The sequence below is a fragment of the Cetorhinus maximus genome, chromosome 17 (genome assembly GCF_964194155.1).
Source record: "Cetorhinus maximus chromosome 17, sCetMax3.hap1.1, whole genome shotgun sequence".
Classification (NCBI taxonomy): Eukaryota; Metazoa; Chordata; class Chondrichthyes; order Lamniformes; family Cetorhinidae; genus Cetorhinus; species Cetorhinus maximus.
The window spans coordinates 60,115,543-60,134,490 of NC_135895.1; the positions used below are offsets into that span (position 1 = coordinate 60,115,543).

Here is an 18,948-nt window from a genome sequence, read left to right on the forward strand (position 1 = left end):
TTGACTCGGCATCCACAGCTTTTAGGAAGAAAAAGAGTTCCAGATTTCCACTACTTTGTACGTAAAAAATTATTCCTGATATTATCTATAAATAGCCTAGCTCTAATTTTAAGATTATATCCTCCTGTTTTGTATTTTCCTGATTTGAAGAGTTTTCTCTGGATCCACCTTATTGGATTTTCATTTCCTTGATTAGATCATCCCTCACCTTCTAAATTAAAGAGAGTACAAACCAAGTTTCTGCAATCTTTTCTCATTTCTTAACCCTTTAAGCCTTTATTTCACTCTGATAAATCTTCATTGTATCTCTTCCAAGGCCAATTGGCTACAATGAAAAATACTGGAATGTTCAGAGCGACTTTTGGCCAGACTAAAAGGATAAAACATCAATCAAACTTCCTATTACTTATATCCAACAGCCTTTCCTCCTTTAGCACAATAAAACATCACGAGGCACGTCAATGGAGTGATTAACAAATTAGACACAGAAATATTAAGGCAAGTAACCAATAGCTTGGTCAAAAAGATAGGTTTTAAGGAGTGTCTTAAAAGGAGGAAAGAGGCGAAGAATGTGGAGAGGTTTAGGGAGGGAATTCCAGAGCTTAGGGCGAGATAGCTGAAGGCATGGCTGCCAATGGTGGAGCAATTAAAATCTGGGATGCACAAGAGGCCAGAATTGGAGGTGCTCAGAAATCTCAGAGGTTATAGGGCTGGAGGACGCTACAGAGATGGGTCAATAAGCTATTTAGCAGTAAAAGCGTCACAATCAAGCCCATTAATTTGCTCACCTTAATCGCCATACAGATGTGCCATCACTATCTCCAGATAGGAGTCAGCAGCAACTCTAGCAAATATTTCCTTTTTAAGACAAGTTGTGAAATCAAAGCTAAGAATAGTGAACTTTAATGGGAACTGAACCTGAGGAATTCTGAATTAGTGACAGTCAGCTATCCAGCATTTACACCAACTCAGAAAGGGAGACATTTTGCCTTTACTTCAATGCTGATATAATAAAGTTGTTCAACGGCATTGCTTGAATTATGCTGCAGAAAAATGACTGCCATGAGGTAGAAGTGACAAAAAAGCTGGATTGAGATATTTCACAAGCAGCAATTGTTTTCAGGGGCAAAAAACATAAGAAAGATACTTGGAGCAGTAAAAGTTAGACTTTTCCTTGGAGAGAAACAAGAGAAAGAGAAAAATGAGAGAGGACAGTGAAAGAAAGAGAGATAAAGGCAGAAGAGGAGGAGGAAAGATAGTGAGAAAAAATAGGAACAGAAGTTAATAGGGGAAGGAGAGAGAAGGAAAAACAGAGAGTAAGCAAGAGAGGATTATAAGAGAGGGAAGAGAGAGATATAACAATGTGAGAGGAAAGTAAAAGAGTAAGAGAAAGAGAGAGAGGAGCGAGAAATTCTTGGAATGTGCTTTCAGTTGAATCCCAGTGCCAGCAAAGGACAGAGAATAGATGGCAATTTGATTCTCTCAGCTTGGGGAAGTGCACAGTCAAAGTTATCTTGCAGAGAAACTGAGAAAAGTGATCTTAAATAGTAAGTGTCACCTCATCAAAACAAAAGAAAAGAAAAGATAAGGCCAATAATAATGTGGTCTCAATAAAGACCTTCTTTTCATGACTGAGCCTTCAAAGCATCCATTGGAAATCAAGTTCAGTTACTGGAACTCTAAGCAAGCACTCTAGTTCAATTATAGAAATTTGAATATTTTAATGGCATTATTAAGTCTCGCACATATGCTCACACTACCCTCACACAGGCAGATACATTGACAGTGCTGGAACCCACTAATTTCATTATAGGCCTCAAGTCTCTGCACACAGCAGTGATTCAGCGTAACAAGTGCCTGCCATCACAGTATTTTTTTTATTCATTCATGGGATGTGGGTGTCACTAGCTGGGCCAGCATTTATTGCCCATCCCTAATTGCCCTTGTTCAGAGGGCATTTGAGAGTCAACCGCATTGCTGTGGGTCAGGAGTCACATGTAGGCCAGACCAGGTAAGCATGGCAGGTTTCCTTCCCTAAAGGACATTAGTGAACCAGATGGGTTCATGGTCATCATCAGACTTTTAATTCTAGATTTTTATTGAATTCAAGTTCCACCATCTGCTGTGGTAGGATTTGAACCTGGTTCCCCAGGGCATTACCCCGGATTACCAGTCCAGTGACAAAACCACTATGCTACCAATTCCCCTTAAATATTAGCCCTTTATAACACCAAATGATGGGATAACAAACATCTAGAGATGGAAAACATAAGCAAGCATTTATTTCTAGAAGAAAGGTCATGTTTAATCAACTTTAAATGCCTTGAAGAAATAATGAAAAGTAGACAAGAGCAATGTAGTGGATTTGTTGTACATGGGCCAGGATTTTTCAGTCAGCATGCGGGGATGGGCCCAACACACTGGCACGTAAAATGATGCATGATGACGCCAGGCGTGCAACCCAACGTTATCAGCTGTCTCGCGATATTTCATTTGGCAGGCTCGCGCCGGAGTCGCCTGCGCGCCCACCAACAACTGATAGGCCTATTAAGGCCATTAACAAATTAATTAATGTCATTGTTTATGCTGCCCATCCAACCTTAAGGTTGGAGGGCAGGCGAAAAGGCCAAGCAGCCTTCACGTTTTTTAGTAAACCTCATCCACGAGCGGGAAGAGGTTTCCTAAAGCTTTTACTGCTTAAATAAAAATCTTATATGAAAAAGAAAAAAAAGTCCCATCTCATGTGACACAGTCACACGAGGGGACACGTCTCATTAAATTTTTAATTTCTGTAAAAATGTTTTTACAAACTGCTTCAATCTCCCTCAGGCAGCTCCGTGCGTCAGGGAGATTGAAACGCTCTTTTGCACACATACACGAAAGAGCACTGGCCACAACTCTCTCTCCTTCCCCCCGCCAGCACAGGTAGCCCACGCCTTACGCTGGGCAGGCCTTAATTGGCCCGCCCACGTAAGATGGCGGCGCAGAGCCAATCGTGGGCGGCAGTTGGCTCCGCGACTGTCCCTGCCTGCTCCCGCTGAGTCCGCCCAACATGGAAAAATTCAGGCCAAGGACTTTTTTCAGAAGGCTTTTGATAAGGTGCCACTTGGCAAAGGCCTGGGCATGTGGAGTCAGGATGCAGGTCGCAGAATGGATTGAAATGTGACTACAAAACAGAGGGTAAGTATTTAAGGAGTTTCTTAGATCAGCAGAAAATAGAAAATGGTCTTCTACATAATTCCCTAATGGGAATACCATATAGGTAAATGACTTGGACTCTCATATTTGAGGCATTGGGTGGAATCTTGTCGAGGCTTCGAGGATCTCACCTGCCAGCTGAGAGCCAGCAAGAGGCCTGCAGTGCCTCTTTTTGGGAAGGTCCACTGAGCCACAAGCCAAACAGGCAGTGGAGAGGCCACCAGCAGGTCTTCCCCTGGAATCAACACCATGGGGACGGAGATCCCACCTACATGAGCTACCAGTCAATCAGAGGCCAGCAGCTCTTTCGCTCAGCAGTGCCACTGAGCAGGCTGTGACTGCTGTTGGAAAGACAGGCACCAGCACCCCAGGATCACAAAATGACCCAGGCTACAGGTAAGTAAAGGGGGAGAGATGGAAGGGGGTTGGTTTAAGGGGAGAGGGGTGTTGGAAGCAAAGGCAGGGAAGTGACTCTTTGCGGGTTCCCCCCTTCTCAATGTCCAGTCCCCTGAACCAGCACTCAGTGCCTTTGAACAGGTTAAATTTAGATAGAATCTCCGTTATACTGAAATTAGAACACCATATGGAGATCTGGGGCCAGTTTTTTCGGAGTCAAGAAGAATCCACGGACCTTTAAAAATGGTGGGCAGGACCCAGGTGCAGATTCTACCCCTGTTTTCAACAGATACAAGTTTTGTCAGCAGGGGGAAGGGGGTGTGGTGTGATTAACAAAAGAGGCAAACTTGAACTCAGCAAGGCCATTTTAACTCAGTGGGGCATTCAAACAGACCCCATTTTCATTGTTGCAAGGGCCTTAAGCCACAGTGCGGAAGTCACAAATTAATGGACCAGATGTAAACACTCTTGAAGGGTGAGTGAGGTGTGTTTAAGTGTCATGATCCGAATTTTTTTTAAAATCCCTGGCTCTTTAAACATGAAAATCCTGGTTTAAGCTGTCAGTGAGAGTTTTAAAACCCTCTGCCAGAATGCTTTGATTGACAGGCCATCTGATGTAGGTTAGAAAAAAACATTACCATCATGTCATGCAATTTCAATCGAGGTCATTGGTGGCATTTCTCCAAGGGTTATTATTATGCCATTATGAATGTTAGGCTGAGTTTCAAAAGCTACAATTATAACAGCATGATGACAGTTTAAAGAAGCTATTAAAGGATTATTTGTCTTTGATGTGGGGACTGAATATAAGTTTGTTTGCTTTTATAAGCGATTAACCACTTGAGATTTAAAATTTGAATCGCATTCTTGAAAGGGAGTTTTTTTTTTGCTATCACCATATATGAGTGAGAGCTGTGTTACATCATTAGAAGTTTATTTTTACATCTCCAGGTGGCTTCTGAGGCTTTCCCATGGTGGATGCTGAGTAAGTAGCTATATAGAGGCAGCATTTGAGTATGAGCTGCCATTGGGGTATGAGGAGGCATAGGTGGTGGAAGGGGCATGAGTTTGCATTGAGGTGGCAGGGGGGTGGGGATAGATGAGGGCTAGATGGCCTAACAGTGTCTAAAACAACTGAGACAAGGCCCCAGAGAACTGTGGCGGGTCTTCTAATCAGCTTGCCTCAATACTCACCTGTTCCCGTGGCCACCTAGGGTCTTCTTCTGGGGTCGGCAGGCCTGACTCAATCCTACCTCTGTCTCCCCAGAGTGAAAATTGGATCTAACGTGGGCCTTTAAACTAAGGCAGGTCTGTCAAGTTGGGAAATTGTCTGACTTGAGCTATTCCTTCAGTAGCGAAAATCCAGCTCCTGGTCTCCATTCTACAAAAATGATACTGAAACACTGCAGAAAATTCAGAAAAGATTTACTAGGATGTTACCAGAATTGAGGGGATATATCTTTCAGTAAAGATTAGGACTCTTCTCTGAAGAGAATACTAAGAAAAATCCTGTTAGAGGTCTCAAATTATGAAAGGGTTTGATAGAGTGGATTCCACTCGTGGGGGAATCCAGAACAAAGTGACATATTTAGAAGATTATCCACCAACGAATTAAACAAAGGATTTTTTTATCCAGAAAGTAGTGAGACTTGAAACTTGCTGAAACATCAGGTGGTTGAATCAGTTACAGAGGTTGTTTAATAGTAGAAGAAGGGAATAGAGGGATACGAGGGCAAGGGGCAAGACGGGAAAAGGTCATTAGAGTGGCAGGATGTCCATGAGGATGCCCATGTGGGGTATAAATAGCAGCATTGACTGGTTGGACCAAATTGCCTGCTTATAGTCTGCAGATTCTATGCCATGCTTTGGCTTTTGAAAACTTAAAGTTTGTAAAAGGAAGGAAAGAGCAAGGAGGCAATGAATTCCAAGTTCTGGTGTGTTTTGGGGAAAGAAAGTGTTGGAATATGAAATGGGGAATAGTATTTGGTACCAGATAATTGGAATTTAAGAGACACAACAATAGTATTGGTAAAAGACGGAAAAGAGAGGTGAAAGGGTGTGTGATTGGAGACTTGTGATGAAAAGATCACCTATCATTCAACAAGTTTTTACACAATATTGTTCAACACAAAAAACCTTTTACTTTGAGAAATAATGCAATATATTTTCCTTGACAACTGCTTCAATAGTCTACCTTTCCTTGATACTTGCAGAATGAAACCATTGAAATCAAACATATTAGCTGGATGATAATTGGAGGGCTTTAGTAATACTGGCAGAAAATGTACCAACTTAACAATGATGGTAAAGGTACACTCCAAATAACTTATTTGCTTGGTAGGGACATAAATTAATTACTCATTTTCCTTTAATTCCCATTAACATTTTAAATAACTGTTTGAGTTCCTGGAAGACATTTTTGTAAAGTAATTTTCTGTCCATTTCCTGCACACCATGTAAAAATAATTGATCAGGCCTGACATCTTACTTCATCATCTTCAGAGATGACCTTTGGGTAATCTCAAGCACCACCTGGCTTCTGTATAGAGGGCAGAATTTAATCCAGGCGACAGGGATCTCACCCACTGGCTGGAAAGCTGGCGAAGGATCCACGTTGCCTCCTTTGGGGTAGGCCCTTCATATTATGTACCTCTCAGGCACTTAAGTGGCCAGTGATGAACCTTCCCCAGGTTTAAGGACCCCCCCACTCCACACCCTCCAGCCCAATTAAATGCCCCCCGCCTCCAAACTTACCTCAGGGGGAGGCCTTTAAATTCATCTCAAGGTCTTCCCACAGTTATATAGAATCTGAGAATAATACAGTACAGAAGGGGGCATTCAGGGCATCATGTCTGTGCCGATTCTTTCGAGGGGCAACCCAGTTGTTCCTGAAAACCCACTGCCAAGCATTCCCGGATTAGAACTGTGTGCGTGTAAATGGTTATGTTTTGAACCATTCTTTTCTACTTCACATAATCACATACCTGTGTTCTAAAGATCTGTAAAATCACAGTACCCTAAAAATATTATTGCTAGTCAAATTATTTTGAACATTTTATAATAGCCTTTTTCTTACTTCTTTCTATCCTTTATAAGTCGTGCTTTATCAAAGTGTTTATATGTGAATGTTTGTTGTACAATAGTTCTGTACTGATGCACAATGTGAAGGGTCTAATTGCAATCACATTTTAGAAGGTCAGCGCATTTGAAAGATTGGCTGGCAAATCCTTTCTATTTGTTCTCTGGCACAAAATGGAATGATGTAAATCATATTGAATACATTATAGCATTGCTAATATGCAGAAAAAATAACACTTGGCTTTTCTGACTCTTGTCAACCTCCAATAGTTGATGTTTACTAAACTCTGAATTTATCCACCACTTTCTATAGAAAAGCAATCATGTAGCACTGCTTCAAGCAGGGCTATGCAGCAGGCTATGTTGATTTCCCCAGGGAAGAAAGTGCCATGGGCAGCCCGGGCAGTGTTCTTCAATGATATCAATTTTTTCCCACACTGCTTCTTTAATGGATAAATTGTGGATTCAATTAGTACAACCAGTGTTTGTATGGAAGCCACAAACATTTTGTTAAGCCCCTCCTTTCTCCCTAAAAAGTAGCTTTGATGCCTGATATGAGGTTATACAGAAACAAAGAAAGACTTGAAAAATTAGAATGGGGGTGATGAGGGGATAATTTGAGAAAGGGCTTAAGATTATAAAGAAATGGGACAGAACAGATAGCACCAAACTGTTCCTGTAGCTGAGAGGGTTTAGTATTACTGAACATAGATAGAAGATTAAATAATACATGGCATTTAGACAGCAACCAAAATAAACATTTTTTTTCCCCAAGCAGAGGATGGAGGTTGTGGAATGCACTAATTGAGTTAGTGATTGAAGCAGACATAATGCCAACTTCTAAGGATAAGTTAGTCTGATGGTTCAAGGAAGGGCGAATAAAGGGGCTAGCTTTTATGCCCCACAACCCCAGGATAGGTTGGCTGTTGGGGGGGTGGGGCTGTAAGACTGAGCACCATGCCCCACCTGCCTGTCCTCACCCCTGTACCCACCACAATTTCACCAGTGGCAGGGGAGGCCTCAGGATGCCTGCCCACCCATGGGTTAATTGAGGCCCATAAGTGACCAATTAATAGCCACCTAAGGGTCTCTTCCCGGTGCTGCTGGGATTTTACCCGCGATGGGAGAGGCCAATACCAAATGTGCAGCCCAACAGGTTTTGTTGGTCAAGCTGGTGGTCAGTCAAAGTAGGGGGGGCGGGGTAAGCACCTTTACTTTGCCATCAGTGCCCATCAGAGGCTCCCTCCACCACCCCAGGTCTTCCCACCCGTATGCTTCCCCTCCCCCTTCCCTGTCGACTGCAGCCCCCCCCACCTGCCTTGCTGGGGCTCGTCAAGAACCCAGACTTACCTTAAAGTTCAGGCTCCATCACAGCTCACTTCCCTCTGGGGCTGCTGCAATCCCAGCAGTGGCCAATGTTCCCAGTGGCGATGCTGGGACCAGAGAGCTGCTGGCCACTTAATTGGCCGGCAGCTCTCAGAGATAGGATTTCCTCCCTGATGGAAGGCCCACTTCAAGTCAATTAATGGCCAAGGGCCATAAAATAGCTGTGGGGCAATCAGGGCGATTTCACCTTCGACTCTTATGCCAGGGCATTGGAAGACCTCCCCCTTCCCCCAGCTATTCAAATCCAGGCCAATGTGAAAATAGAGTGGGCAGTTAGGATTACTAGTATTCCTTGTGATTGGGCCAAAATATCCATTTCAGTGTTATAATTTCTATATAATAAACATTCAGAAGGTTGATGATGCCAACAATAACTTGCAGTTATACAACACCTTTAACAAAGTAAAATGTCCCACGGTTCTTCACAGGAACATTATATGACAAAAGCTGATGCCAAGCCAAAGGAGCAAGGGTCACCAAAAGCTTGGTCAAATAGGCAGATTTAAAAGGAGTCTCCTCTAGAAGGAGAGAGATGTGGAGAAGTTCAGGGTGCAAATTCCAGAGCTTCGGACCTAGATAACTCAAGGAATGGCCACAAAGGAATTCAAGGATGCCGAAGAGCCCAGGATTAGAGGAGCACAGAGATTTCTGTTGGGGGACGTGGGGAAAGAGCAGGGAGTTGGGGCAAGTTGTAGGGTTGCAGGAGGTTACAGTAGAAGAATCTAAATTCCATAAAAATTTAAAGTTGACAAATCATATAGTAGCTGGCTCCATTTATTGGTGGCTGCCCCATTTACCATCTGCTGCACACTGCATGCCTAGTCATGGAAAAACCTTTTAAAAAATTCATTCATGGGATGTGGGCTTCGCTGGCTGGGCCGAAATTTATTACCCACCCCTAGTTGCCCTTGAGAAGGTGGTGGTGAGCTGCCTTCTTGAACCGCTGTAGTCAATATGGTGTAGGTACACCCACAGTGCTGTTAGGAAGGGAGTTCCATGATTTTGACCCAGTGACAGTGAATGAACGGTGATATATTTCCAAGTCAGGATGGTGAGTGATTTGGAGGAGAACTTCCAGGTGGTATTGTTCCCATGTATCTGATGCCCTTGTCCTTCTAGGTGGTAGTGGTCGTGCGTTTGGAAGGTGCTGCCTAAGCAACCTTGGTGAATTCCTGCAGTGCATTTTGTAGATGGTACACACTGCTGCTACTGTGTGTCAGTGGTGAAGGGAGTGAATGTTTGTGGATGTGGTGCCAATCAAGTGGGCTGCTTTGTCCTGGACAGTGTCAAGCTTCTTGAGTGCTGTGGGAGCTGCACTCATCCAGGCAATTGAACAGTATTCCATCACACACCTGACTTGTGCCTTGTAGATGGCGGACAGGCTTTCGGGAGTCAGGAGGTGAGTTACTCGTGGCAGGATTCCTAGCCTCTGACCTGCTCTTGTGGCCACAGTATTTATGTGGCTAGTCCAGTTCAGTTTCTGGTCAATGGTAACCCCCAGGATGTTGATAGTGGGGGATTCAGTGATGGTAATGCCGATGAACATCAAGGGGTGATGGTTGGATTCTCTCTTGTTACAGGTACTTAAGGTCTAACAGTTTCTTATACCCTGTGGTAGATAAGAAATTGGAATTTGCTCCTGTGGCATTAGGAAATATAGGTAAAAGCAGTTTTGTAAAGAGCTTTTTGTTGGCTCGGGAGATTTTCTGCTGAGTAAACAAACCTAAACCATATTATGTAATAGTTTACCAATTTCACCAATCTGCTCCAACCTCCTTTTTAAAAAAATTATAGAATCATGTCTGATATTTTTTCCCCAGAATATTTTGTCCTGAATATTGTGCTAAATAAAAATGCAATCAAATACAAGATCTTGTTTTCCAAGGATGTGGTCTTTTAGTCTCCATTAAAACTTATGAGTGGACTTGTTTCATCTGATCAGTTTCTTTTATCTTTTCTTTGAACCAAGAGGTCAGAGCATTCAGCTTCAAGGCTTCCTCAACCAACACTGGGCTGAAGTCTCTATTTGCCAGACTGAATGCATTTCCCTGATGATTTTTCTTTCTCTGCACAGCTGGCATCTCTCAATTCAAAAGCCAGCAACTGAAAAGAGTGCAGCAGAGTATGAGAAGATTGCAAAATCCATACAGTGGCTGCACCAAATGAAAATTCCACACTGCAACTGGTGCAAGAAGACATGTGAATTATTTAAACTCATCAGCATGTCCTGGAAGTTGTGCAGCACAGATTCAGCAGAATAGTAGTATCTCCAAGAGTTAACCTACAAGGAAAGATTAAATAAGCTAGGTTTGTATTAGTGGAGAGGTCTTGTGACATCTCGGCATCTCTACCTCTGGGCCAGAAGCTCCGGGTTCAAGCCCCACTTCAGGACTTGATGGCCATGGAAGGTGTTTTCATCGCATGGCTAAACAAGTTGATTATTAGCCTGTAAATCCTTCCAATATGCCTGATGGCAGGCAGTAAAAGTCGGAGAGTTTCCTGGTCAGCCATACCGCAGAAGGCAATGGCAAACCACTGCAGTACTTTGTTGAGCATAGTATGGACCAATCTGATCGAAGTCCATGGTCACCAATGCCGTCTTTGGGCATGGTACCTGAAGGAGGAGGAGGAGACTTGTATTCTGGAGTAGAGAAGGTTAAAGCGTGATTTGATTGAGGTTTTTAGGATTACGAAGTGATAGGGTAGATAGAAAGATTTTTTCTTCTGCCAGTGGAGGAGTCTAGAACAAGGAGACATAACCTTAAAAGCAGATCTTGGCCATTCAGGAGAGAAGCTAGGAAACACCTCTTCATGCTAAGGGTGTTAGAAGTGTGCAACTCTCCCATGAAAAGTAGTAGATTTTAGCTCAAGTAATAACTTTAAAACTGAGATTGACAGATGCTTTGCTAGCCAAGAGTATTAAGTTATATGCAATGAAAGCAGGCAAATGGAGTTAAGGTACAGATCAGCCATCATCTCATTAAATAGCAGAACTGACTCCAGGGGCTGAATAGCCCACTCAAGAGTTCTATTATCAGCATACATCCAATGTGAAGATGCAGCTGGTTGAGGTGAAATTACACGTTGCTGCTCTATCGCAGCATTAAACTTCCTTATTATGGGCAGAATTCTGCCCTCGTCGGGCAGGCTTGGTGGGGTTGGGATTTGGGAGCGGTTGGGAATCCACCCGCCGCCCACAATTGGGGCCGGACCACAATTTCACGCTGGCGGGCCAATTAAGGCCTACTTGGCGTGAGTCATGTGCAGCAACACTCAGCACTGCCTGTGTGTGGGGGGGAGGAGGACCAGCGCGAACTTTGCACATGCACGTGGGTGCGCGCTGGAAAAGCTCCCTGAAGCACCGAGCTGCCTCAGGGAGATAAACGGTTTTCAAAATAAAAAATAAAGAGTTTTAAGGTCGAAGAAAAACATGTCCCCTCATGTGCCATGAGCAGGGATATGTTAGAAATTAGGGTGAAATTTTTTATTTTTTAAAATATCCTGCCTATGGATGAGGTTTCACAAAAAATGCAAAGGCCGCCTGGCCTTTTTGCCTGCCCACCAACCGTAAGGTTGGACGGGCAGTGAAAAATTTAAATCAATTGGATTGTTAATGGCCTTAATAGGCCTTTTCATTGTCAGGGCGGGTGCGCTGCCAAGTCCACCGTGCGGCCGCCAACTGAAATATCACGTGAGTGCACGATGACATCGGGACGCTCGCCCGATGTCATCGCGCGTCATTATACACTTGGGTGTGCACCCGCCCACTCAGTGAAAAATCCTGGTCTATGTGTTAAATGTCACACAAGGGTGGTAGAAGTGTGGAACGCACTCCCACAAAAATTAATAAATTTAAATTGGAGATTGAAAGATCTTTGCTAGTCAACAGTATAAAGGGACATGGATCCAAGGTGGCAAGATGGAGCAAACTCACAGATCAGTCATGGTCACATTGAATGGTGCTGAATGGCCTACTCTTATTTCTTTGTTCCTATAAGTCACCAACTGTTCGTCCAGAGACCAAGAAACGCCTGGTGATCCAATCAACCTCAAGGTGAGGGACAACTATCAATTCTATGGAAATGGCCAAGAAAAAAAAGTTGATCCAGAAAAAAGTTGGTCTCGTCTTCAACTCATATAACTCAATACCCTTGTCTTGCAAAAAATCTATCAATCTCAGATTTAAAATTACCCTTAAACTTCTTCAATAGGAGTTTCACACTTAAATCTAGAATCAATGGGAAACTAGGAAACCAAGCAGAAAGACAGTTATATAGTGATTATTTTGGGAGCAGTTTGATTTTATGAGACTTTCCAATTGAATTCAGTGGTGTCATTAGTGCTTTACATCAGAGACTGTGCCTTTCTGTTGTAAATACTGAGGGTAAATTTTAAATTTCACTGAAGGGATAGTAATCTGGTGGAGCCAATTGTCCAGCCATTGCAGAAACCTATGGAATAAAAATCAGCGGTTCTACAAAAGCAGGTGATTCACTCTACCACAATAGAGACTAGCTGGTGAAGACAAAAAATTAGCTGCATATGTTTTGACTACTTCTTTTAAGAATTGATTCCATTTGAAAAATAGTAGAATCTTTTCTCAGCCATAAGAAGCCTGTACCTTTAGTCAAGATGTGGCCTATATCATTCAAACTAGTGGTGCTATAAAAAGTGCATTGCTTTGACTGTACTTGTTGTACTTGTACTTGTTCAACTTGTTGGAGTAACAATATGGTATGTGATGCAAGAGGGAGCTTCCAATCACAAACAATCCACTATTGATCACCAGAAAAGTAAACTCCATATTTTTTTTTGCAAAAGTTGTTAGTTTTGCTGACTCCAAAACCTTAACATGTATCTAGAAATTATAGCACAGAAGGAGACTATTTGCCACATTAGGCCTATGATAGTACTACATTTCTAGCACCTATCAGGATGAAAAACATGGATCAGGCTCATGAATGATCCACACAGGGGTATGAATATGCAATGTGACATGCAGCCCTTCACTGTTAATTAATTATGCCACATGCAGAAGGTTGTTGTCTGGCTCTGCATGGAATCTGGGCTTCATTCCACTCTTAAGTAGGAAGACTTCTATTTTCCTTCAAGAAAGCAATTAAATCCATATTCCAGGAAGCCCAGTGAGTTTTCAATTAACTGCAAATTTCATATCAAAATTTGTGAATATATTTCCAGTCCAAATTACATGGTGATGTACCAAAGCACTTTTTAATTATATTGCTCATATGTTGCTATCAAAACATAAATTAATTTGCAATGCATTCATATTTCATATTTTTATCATAATCAAAAGTGTAACAGATAGTGCCTTATTGGTCAATAAGAAATTAACTAATGCAAAATCTTAAGTGGAAGGCTGTAAAGAATTTACCATTATTTTGCATAATACAAAAATAGAATAGATTGGGACAGAACCTCATCCAATTCCATTACACTTTTTTAATATCTGAAACCATGTTATAACAAATTCTGACCACCAATCACATCAATAGCTACCAGTGGCTAAAGAAGAGATTAATCTCCTGTTTAGAACCTATTATTCCATATTATAGTACCACTCAGTACCCAACTCTTGCTACTCCTCAAATACTACTTAAACCTACTGTATTACTTAGAGAATGTTGTTTGGTACCCACCCACCCTCGCTGAACCACGAAGAGATGGCCACCGTGCAGCATGGTTGCTGAAAATATTCCTGCATTCAACTTGCAATATTCAAACTGCAAAGAGGTTTAGAGAATCATCATTTCTGTTCAGCCCCCCATGGCAGTACATAGGAAAAGAATAACAAGGCTCAAATTGTATATGGCTGATTAAAGAATAGTCTAATTAGTAAAATCATTCTCACTGCAAATTACCATGTAGTCCTGGTCAGATAGTTTACATTAATACAAAAAAAACGCATAATTTCAGCCATTTTGGCTGACTGAATATTGTTGATGTTGAAGTTGATGCACCTCATCAAAATAAAAATCCCACACAAGCCTGACAGTCTCAATGTATGATACAGAAACACACTGCACACCAATTAAGTGGCATCATATTAACTGCTTATGCTGTTTCCAATTTACTGCATTTTAATTTGGAAATACTTTCTCTGTTTAAATCAGAACTATACTTTGTAAAAATCTTTAATTCATCTGTTAGATGATTTTTCATTCAGAACTGTATTTGTTCCCAAGTAACTCTACAACCTAGAATCTTTAACAAATTCCAATGCTAAAGGAACCTCGTTAAACTCCTCTATGGGCAACAAATATGCTGTTCAGGACCCAGTACAATAAAACTGAGGAGGACACCGAGTCTTTCAAGGACCCACAAGGGTCATTTGCTTTTAGCTGCTACCTAAAGCACAATAGAAATCAACACATGATCACAAAAAAATTAAAAACGTGAACACTTGAATAATTGCTGACTTGCACAAAAGCCCTAGACCTACTTCTGGCCAGGCAGTTCAGAATGAAGGCTTAAAATATTATAAGAGGTAGAAGCTTACCTTCCATCATGGTGGCAGAATTGCATTCCTCAATCTCCAAAGGTCCTGAAAGACACAGGAAAGCAGGGGCCAGTTATCACATATGAATTCAGTAGGAACAAAGATCAGCATCAACTCCTGGCTATTGCAGATGCCAGTACAGGATTGAAATCCTGTGCTTATAGGCCATGGATGCTACCGTTGATGTCAGCTACAGAATCACAGAATGATGCTGAAAAAGAGACAGGGAGAGAAAGCTTGCTGAGCTCAACACAACTGCTATGTTCAGCCAATCCTTTTTACTCCGTACCTAATCACATGGTTACCATCTCCTGACACAATACCCCTTGGGAACACAGGAAAAAGCCACCTCCCCACCTTCTCTGGTTTGAATACACACACACACACACATACACTCACACACACACACACACACACACACACAACCCTCTTCATACCTTGTGACGCACTTCCCCGCCTTATAATCCTATTCGGGTAGCCAGGCAGATAAGATTAATTATCAGCACTGTCAGATTAATGCAGAAGCCTATGCCCAACTATAGAGCCTCCAAAATAATGGAAAAAATCTCAAAGAAATGCGTTACTGAAGCTGAACAGCAATAATTAAACTATAGCATTGTTCTTGTGTTCATCAGCGCAGATGATGCATGTGTCCTTTTGTCAGAAGGCTGCTGCACATTTCTGCCTGTTCTCCTCTCTCTCTCTCTCTCTCTCTGTGCCATTGAAGAGAAATCAATCCCACTGACGTCACATCATAAACAATTATCCCCAGAAGGATGATAGAGAAAAAAATCCTCCCAGGCTGCTCCTCGAGAACCTTGGAAATAATGTACCATGAAGGAAGCCAGTTCAAAGGGCAAAAGAATCAGCATAAACACAAGAAGCACTAGGAATCTGTGTGGGAAAATGAATTTCACTCAGACTGGCAGAACACAGTGGGAAACTCGGAATTAAGTAAAGAGCGTATGCATGAATGTACATGAAGGGAGGATATTGGCAGCTGACTGACACAGATGTCACCTAATGACTGAACACAGACAGTTCTTTGGAGCCTCTACTCTTCCATTTCTCTATACTATCCTAATAGCACAGCTTCTATTTCTTCCTAACCATCTCTGAATTCTGACATTTTAAAACTTTTTCAAAATGGTTTCTCAATTGAAAGACTTTTCCTCCAAAATGTAATTATCTGAAATTTTGCAGATTTTATGTCTGTGCGTACGAGGGTGAGGCAATATAATCTCAATTAATGATGTGCATATAGAAATCTATGACTTAAATTAGTGGTACTCAAAACTGGTCAGGTGCTGTTTGCAACCTCCCTCCCCATCTCCCATGGGACTGATATTCTGTTTGGCTCTGGACCTCCATTCATGTCCTATCTCACAGACAATCTTGAATTCAGTGCTGTTCCCTCTTATTTTGCTCTCCAACAAAGGAAGGAAAGAGAATATTAAGAGGCAGAATTACCTCAGATCCCATACAACGCATGAAAAGGCCTTAATTAAAAAAAAAACTATTGATCTATAATATTTTCTACTCCTCTGGGAATAAACTGGAGGGATATAAACCGTGATGGCTCCTGACGACGATTTTATGCCCTATATTATTTGGGCTTTGACATAGGTAGGAGGTGCAATACTAAAATTTGCAAAATTATAAAAATTAAGGGACATGGTTAACTGTGAAGATGACTATAAATTACTTCCGGAGAATGATGGCCATAAGCCTGCCTGTGTTTAGTCATTAGGTGATGGTAATTGTAGTGTAAGGGTCTGGGTTAATGGGGGACTGGGTACAGTACTGCCCACACAGTGATGTAAGACAATACATGACCTGCACCCAAGGGTCAGTCTAGTGTTGGACAGAGCCATGTGCACATGCAAACATGGAGACAGCTCCTAGCTTTACTGTTTGTATATATGTACATAGTTCTTGTAGTTAATAAATACATACAGTTAATCTTCTTAAGACTACGAAGACTTCATTAAGAGCTACTGAACGGTATACAACACCTTACAACATGGTGGCAGCAAATGGAAAAACCCAAAACCTCGCCAGAAAAATGCAGACAAAAACTAAAATCCTGAAGACTAAAGAAAAATTTGAAGAAGCATTCTGACGTGAAGAAAAGCTCAAGAAGTGGATGCGCAGAGGGAAATCACCAGGGCAAAGCTCCGAGGAAAGGATTGAAAGCTGACGGCAGAAATTTGAAATTCCTCACTGCAGCAGAAGACTCCGTGGGATCTCTTGCAAGTTCAGTATCCATTCCCAGAGTGCAGAGTCAATAGACCTAGGGGGAGTGAGCTAAACCTTTTAACTTCCAGGAAAGCAAGTCCTGAGAAACTTATAAACAGTTCAGTGGTCAGAAATTGCTGTTTAAAAATTCTGTCGGAAGGAACAGATTCTCGAGTCATCATCTGAACACGTGGTGTCCAAGTTCCCTCTGAGAAGAAAAATAATGAATTAATTTGGAAGAATCGTGTCTAAAGAATCAGTTTTAAAAACCAGCAAAGGCCAGGATTCAATGCTTTTATGACCATAAAGCAGAGTGTGGAAATGAGGAACTCTGCAGCTAATCAATCCAAGCAGCCATTGTTTAAAATGTTTTCAAGGCTGAGCATGAACGCCATTACAGCAGGAGCCCACCAAAACTGGCAAGCATGGGAAAAACCTTTGTCTTCAAACAAACAGCAGCAGCATCTTGAATTTTAGCAACTTCTTGAAGCTGGAACTACATTTTAAAATTTTTTAACCATGGCTGAAAAATCCAAATTACCAGATCAGTTTGGATTCACCCAAGGGCCAAATCTGATGGAAAATTGGGTGTCCTGGGGGACAATTTTCCCCATATTGGGTAGGGCGTGTGGGAGAGAGTGCTGGAAATTGCAGACATTGAGCCTCTATTTTGCGTGGGCGGGCCAATTAAGGTGATTCCCGGGGACGACGGGAGTGCGCGGGCGCGGGTGGAATGGCAATTGCCGCCGGGTCCAATGGCGACCTGGCAGCCTGTTTAAAGGCCAAGCTGCAGCCACACTAAGGCTGCTGTACGTGGCCAGAGGTTGGGCAAGACAAATCTGAAACAGCCATGCCAGAGGATAGGGCGGGTGGCCACTGTGCGCCCAGGTTTTCCAATGAGTGCCTTGCTGCCCTCCTCGAGGAGGTGCTTGTCCCTGAGGACGGTAGGAGGAGGCCACCCCACTTGACCAAGCGTGCGTGGAAGGGTGTTGCGGAGGTAGTGAGCTCCCACGACGTTGTGCAGCGCTCATGGACCCAGTGCTGCAAGCCCTTCAACGACCTGCTGTGTATGCGAAGGGTGAGTAGCATGTTGGCATCATTCACTGCACCCATCATGTAACCTTCTCCCCCTGCTGGTGGACCACCCATGTCTGTGTGGTCTGCGTGCAATGAGTCAGTAACGGCATGTGTCCTTAGTTGGGCGGCCCACCAGATATTGCCTATGCGTTCATCAGCATGAGAGGGTTGGGATGAGATGGGTTCTGCACCCGCAGCATGTGATGGAGTGACACCCACATGACTGTGGTGGGGTCAACCTGGAGGAGCTACACCCAGGTGCACTGGTCGAACTCCACAACATGTGGAAGTCAGGGTGATGACATGGTGTGAGGGGATCTTCAAGGTACTGTGGCACAGATGGATGTGCTGCCCTCTGTGGTCCACGTCATTGTGCCTCCTTGCAACGGCTGGTACAACTGTGTGCTCCCAACTGTGATGAAGGCAGCATGTGGGCGGGGGAAAGGACACACCAGGCATATTAGTGTGAGTACCAGCCACCAGCGGGGGAAGGATGCACTGCAGACCTGCAATGACCAACCAGGCTTGGGGTGGGCCGGCCGCGAGGAGATTGATGGTACAAGTATCACTTATCAACGCAATTTTTTCATTTACAGGAGAAGAATTCTCATAACAGCGCTGGGCGGCTGAGGACTGGCGGTGGGCCAGGTCAGATTTTGCTGCTTAGCCGTTTTGAGCAGGAGGCCCTCGACCTGGAGAGGCGGCACGTGCCCAGGTCCACTGGAGCCGGAGAGGTTGGGGTTCCACAGGCAGGTATGTATGGCCAGCACTCACATCACTAGTAGTCTCCCAACATCCATGGCAGTGCTGATTGTTCAGTGAGTGACATTACCAATGTGGCTTGCCCAGTGCGTGTGGAATGATGATCCTGGGGACAGGCATGTACATTGGCATTGCCCACAGGCTAACTGATCGAATTTCCTTACTCTTCCTTTCAGCTTCATTGGCGCATGGAGCAGCAGGGGCCCCCTGACACCTGAGGAGCATGAAGTTGCACCTTTAGAAGTGTCACACCATCTCTGCCAGGCAGGCACCAGCGCAGATACTGGCACCTC

The 18,948-nt window shown here is 43.1% G+C and overlaps 1 protein-coding gene across 1 annotated transcript in view; it reads right to left on the bottom strand.

Moving 5' to 3' along the window:
• The window catches only part of sgip1a (SH3GL interacting endocytic adaptor 1a), a 213,855-nt gene extending 199,003 nt beyond the window's left edge, over nt 1-14,852 (bottom strand). The window contains exon 1 of the mRNA XM_078561770.1: nt 14,579-14,852. Within this exon, the coding sequence (XP_078417896.1) occupies nt 14,579-14,588 (10 nt within the window). The 5' untranslated portion in view covers nt 14,589-14,852. The remainder of the gene's footprint in view (nt 1-14,578) is intronic.
• Nucleotides 14,853-18,948: the final 4,096 nt, after the last annotated feature.